The sequence below is a fragment of the Brachionichthys hirsutus genome, chromosome 7 (genome assembly GCF_040956055.1).
Source record: "Brachionichthys hirsutus isolate HB-005 chromosome 7, CSIRO-AGI_Bhir_v1, whole genome shotgun sequence".
Classification (NCBI taxonomy): domain Eukaryota; kingdom Metazoa; phylum Chordata; class Actinopteri; order Lophiiformes; family Brachionichthyidae; genus Brachionichthys; species Brachionichthys hirsutus.
In genome coordinates, this window is record NC_090903.1 from 15,373,702 (window position 1) to 15,376,733 (window position 3,032).

General features: G+C 49.9%; 1 protein-coding gene across 2 annotated transcripts in view; it reads right to left on the reverse strand.

Moving 5' to 3' along the window:
• Nucleotides 1-482: 482 nt before the first annotated feature.
• Nucleotides 483-3,032, reverse strand: part of LOC137895661 (acylphosphatase-2-like) — a 2,787-nt gene continuing 237 nt past the window's right edge. Inside the window, exons 2-4 of one of the 2 annotated variants that reach the window (XM_068741152.1) lie at nucleotides 2,857-2,873; nucleotides 2,370-2,479; nucleotides 483-932 (exon numbers count right to left, since the gene is read on the reverse strand). In XM_068741152.1, the coding sequence (XP_068597253.1) occupies nucleotides 818-932; nucleotides 2,370-2,479; nucleotides 2,857-2,873 (242 nt within the window). In that variant the 3' untranslated portion in view covers nucleotides 483-817. Of the gene's footprint in view, nucleotides 1,010-2,369; nucleotides 2,480-2,856; nucleotides 2,874-3,032 lie in introns of both variants that reach the window. The other variant, XM_068741153.1, reaches the window with a different exon arrangement.

Here is a 3,032-nt window from a genome sequence, read left to right on the forward strand (position 1 = left end):
GGGGGACACGCCGAGGTCGGAGGCCCCGACCCGGGCTAGCCTTTCATCCGTCACAGCGCCCCCCCCCCCACGCCCATGTGACGTCCGACTGTCACAAAGAGCAGCGTTTCTTCAGCGGCCCAGCTTGGACATGTTGCCTGGCAACAGGTGGCAATCAGCACCCACTCAGGTGCGAGTGGAGAACAGGTGCGTGGGCGGGAGAGACCAACTTCTGTTTCTGGAGCTCGCCCACAAACGCTTTCACAAGCACTGGTGTTTCCATGGTGACCAGCAAGGGATCCCAAGCCGGTTGCCGGGTGAGGAAGAGGAAGAGGCAGAGGAAGCGTGTGGGTGGGCTCTCTGGGGGGGGGGGGGGGCTCTGGGTTGAGCATTCTCCAGGTTCCTGTCGACTCTCTGAGATCAATGATCCGATCACCATCAGGCGGTTGATTGGACGATAGAAAAAAACAGACAAAAACTAAAAAAAGGGGGGGGGGGGGGGTTTAGAGAAAATATTATTTATTATGAATCACATCAAACGGGAAAATATTCCTGCCAGACGAGGAACAGAAATAGTGCTAGTACTGCAGTACGGGTAGGACTACTACAAGGAGTAAAGTACTCCAGATTGAGTAGTTCTAGACTGATCAATCGAGATCTAGTTTTATCAAGTTATTGACAAGCAGCAAATTCTAATCTGGGATCCGGATTTAAGGATTCTGTAGCATCCAATCATCGCTGATCGACGATCCGGCACCAGTAGAACTACAGATCTGTAGAACTACAGATTGAATGATGCTCGGGTCTGGATGCGGCGGGGGTTGGCTTGATTTGTTGGTCAGAAGCGAGTCCTGAAGCCAGTCAGCTCCACCCGGTCGATGGTCCTCTGGTTGGAGAAGCAGGTTCTGGTGATGCGGCTGGATGGACTTCCTTCTTTACTCAACCACTCCTTCCTGTGGATGAGACCAATGTAAGGTTCAGCCTCCTCCTCCTCCTCCTCATCCTCATCACCATCATGCTGAATGAGAGTCTGATGAAGAGGAGAAATATTAGCTTTTAGCTTAGCAGCCATTTATTATTTATTCACTACTTTTCCTGCGTTCTCAAATTACAATGAAACATAATGTAAAGTTACATGTGGTGTGTATAGTACACACACACACACACACACACACACACGCACACCCCCCCCCCCGGAGCGCAGCCCCAACGAGCGAGAGAGACCAGCTGTCCAGCCTCGTCTCCGTTGGACCGGTCTGCTCCGTGACCCACTAACTGCTGTCCAGTTTAGCGTCAGCGCTAGCAGCCGGACGCTTTAATCTCAAACACACACACACATCCGTCTCCTGGCAGGAACAGCGTCGTCATGACGACGTTCACCTTCATCTGGACAAAACTAAAACCAGATGAATTTATCTGTGAATCTGGGGGTGACCCCTGATTGGTCGGATTCATACTAAAACACACCCACGGAATAAAAACAACATAAAACCAGCCAGGTGTGAATAATCCAGAACTTTAATCTGGTTAATCATTAAATGTGTTTGATCCTCTTCCTGGAACCAGTTTCTCTCTCTCTCTCTCTCTCTCTCTCTCTCTCTCCCTCTCTCCCTTTTCCTCTCCAAAGCTGCTTCCTGTTTCCCACGCCCAGCAGGAAGTGAGGTTGTGGTGAAAGTGAGCGGTCAGGAAGGAAGTGAGGGAGCTCGTTAACGCAGGAACATGATCAAAGGCCCATTTCCTAAAGCACGAGGGAGCTCGGTTCACGTCCCGTTGTGGTTCCGGTTTTAGGCCCGTCTAGAATCAACATCAGCCGCTTTCTTATTGATCCTCTCCTTGTTTCGGGGTGATCTCCACCCGCCCGGGGCGACACCGAGTCAAAAACAAACACCACTGTGTGAGAGACACATTCCCGGAGGCAGTGGTCATGAGACGGCCACGCCCCTGTGACGTCACTCCCAGAAAAACAAGCAGAGCCTCCGTTTCCCTGATTATTGGTGATTTCCAGAGACAAGACAGAGGTGCCAGTGATGTCTCCATGAAGACACCATGAAGACATCACATTCTTCCTGTTGAAGAAGGCGGAGGACGCCATCTAGTGGCTGAAATAGAAACACTCCAGATCCCTGACCAGAACAGAACACAATCAACCCAAGGAAAAAGAAAGGTCAACGGGAGGACAGTCCAACTACCAGCCAACAAAAATCCACAGGGAGCCGGCACAGAACCGATCAGAACCGCTGTCAGGGAGGGACCTAGAACATGAACAAACAAGAGACTAGGACTAAAACTAAACCGAAGAGATCCAGGATGAAGAGGAACCGGCAAAGACTGCGGGGACATGGATTCATATAGAAGAACCTGGACCATCTGCACAAATGAAGCCCACTTACATCTCCTCCACCGTGGCAGCAGGACCCTGGACCTGTCCCACCACTGTCCCACCGGAGGTGTTCTTCACCCAGCCGACCAGCCCCAGGCGGAGACCCTTGTCCTCCGTGTACTGAAGAGAAGCAGGAAAGAAGGTCTTAAGAATGAACGGTGGAGTTTCCTTCACAAAGTAAAACCAGAAGAGCGAAAAGTCACTACGGAAAACTACCAGGACAAAGTACCAGGAAAAACTACCAGGACAAACTACCAGGACAAACTACCAGGACAAACTACCAGGACAAAGTACCAGGAAAAACTACCAGGACAAACTACCAGGACAAAGTACCAGGACAAACTACCAGGACAAACTACCAGGACAAACTACCAGGACAAACTACCGGGACAAAGTACCGGGACAAACTACCAGGACAAACTACCAGGACAAACTACCAGGACAAAGTACCGGGACAGTGCAGTATTACACCTTTAAGGACACATAGAGAAACTCACCATTCTGAAACAGACTCCTGTGAAGATTCAACAAAGAGAGATAAACTTCAGAAAACAGCAAAAAGGAATCAGAACGACCTGCTTGTGAAACTCATTTAGCTTTTTCACGTTACTTTGATCAAAAAGGTTTTAACGTTTCTACTTTCTAGCAGTTCGGTCTATTTCTGGGGCAGCAG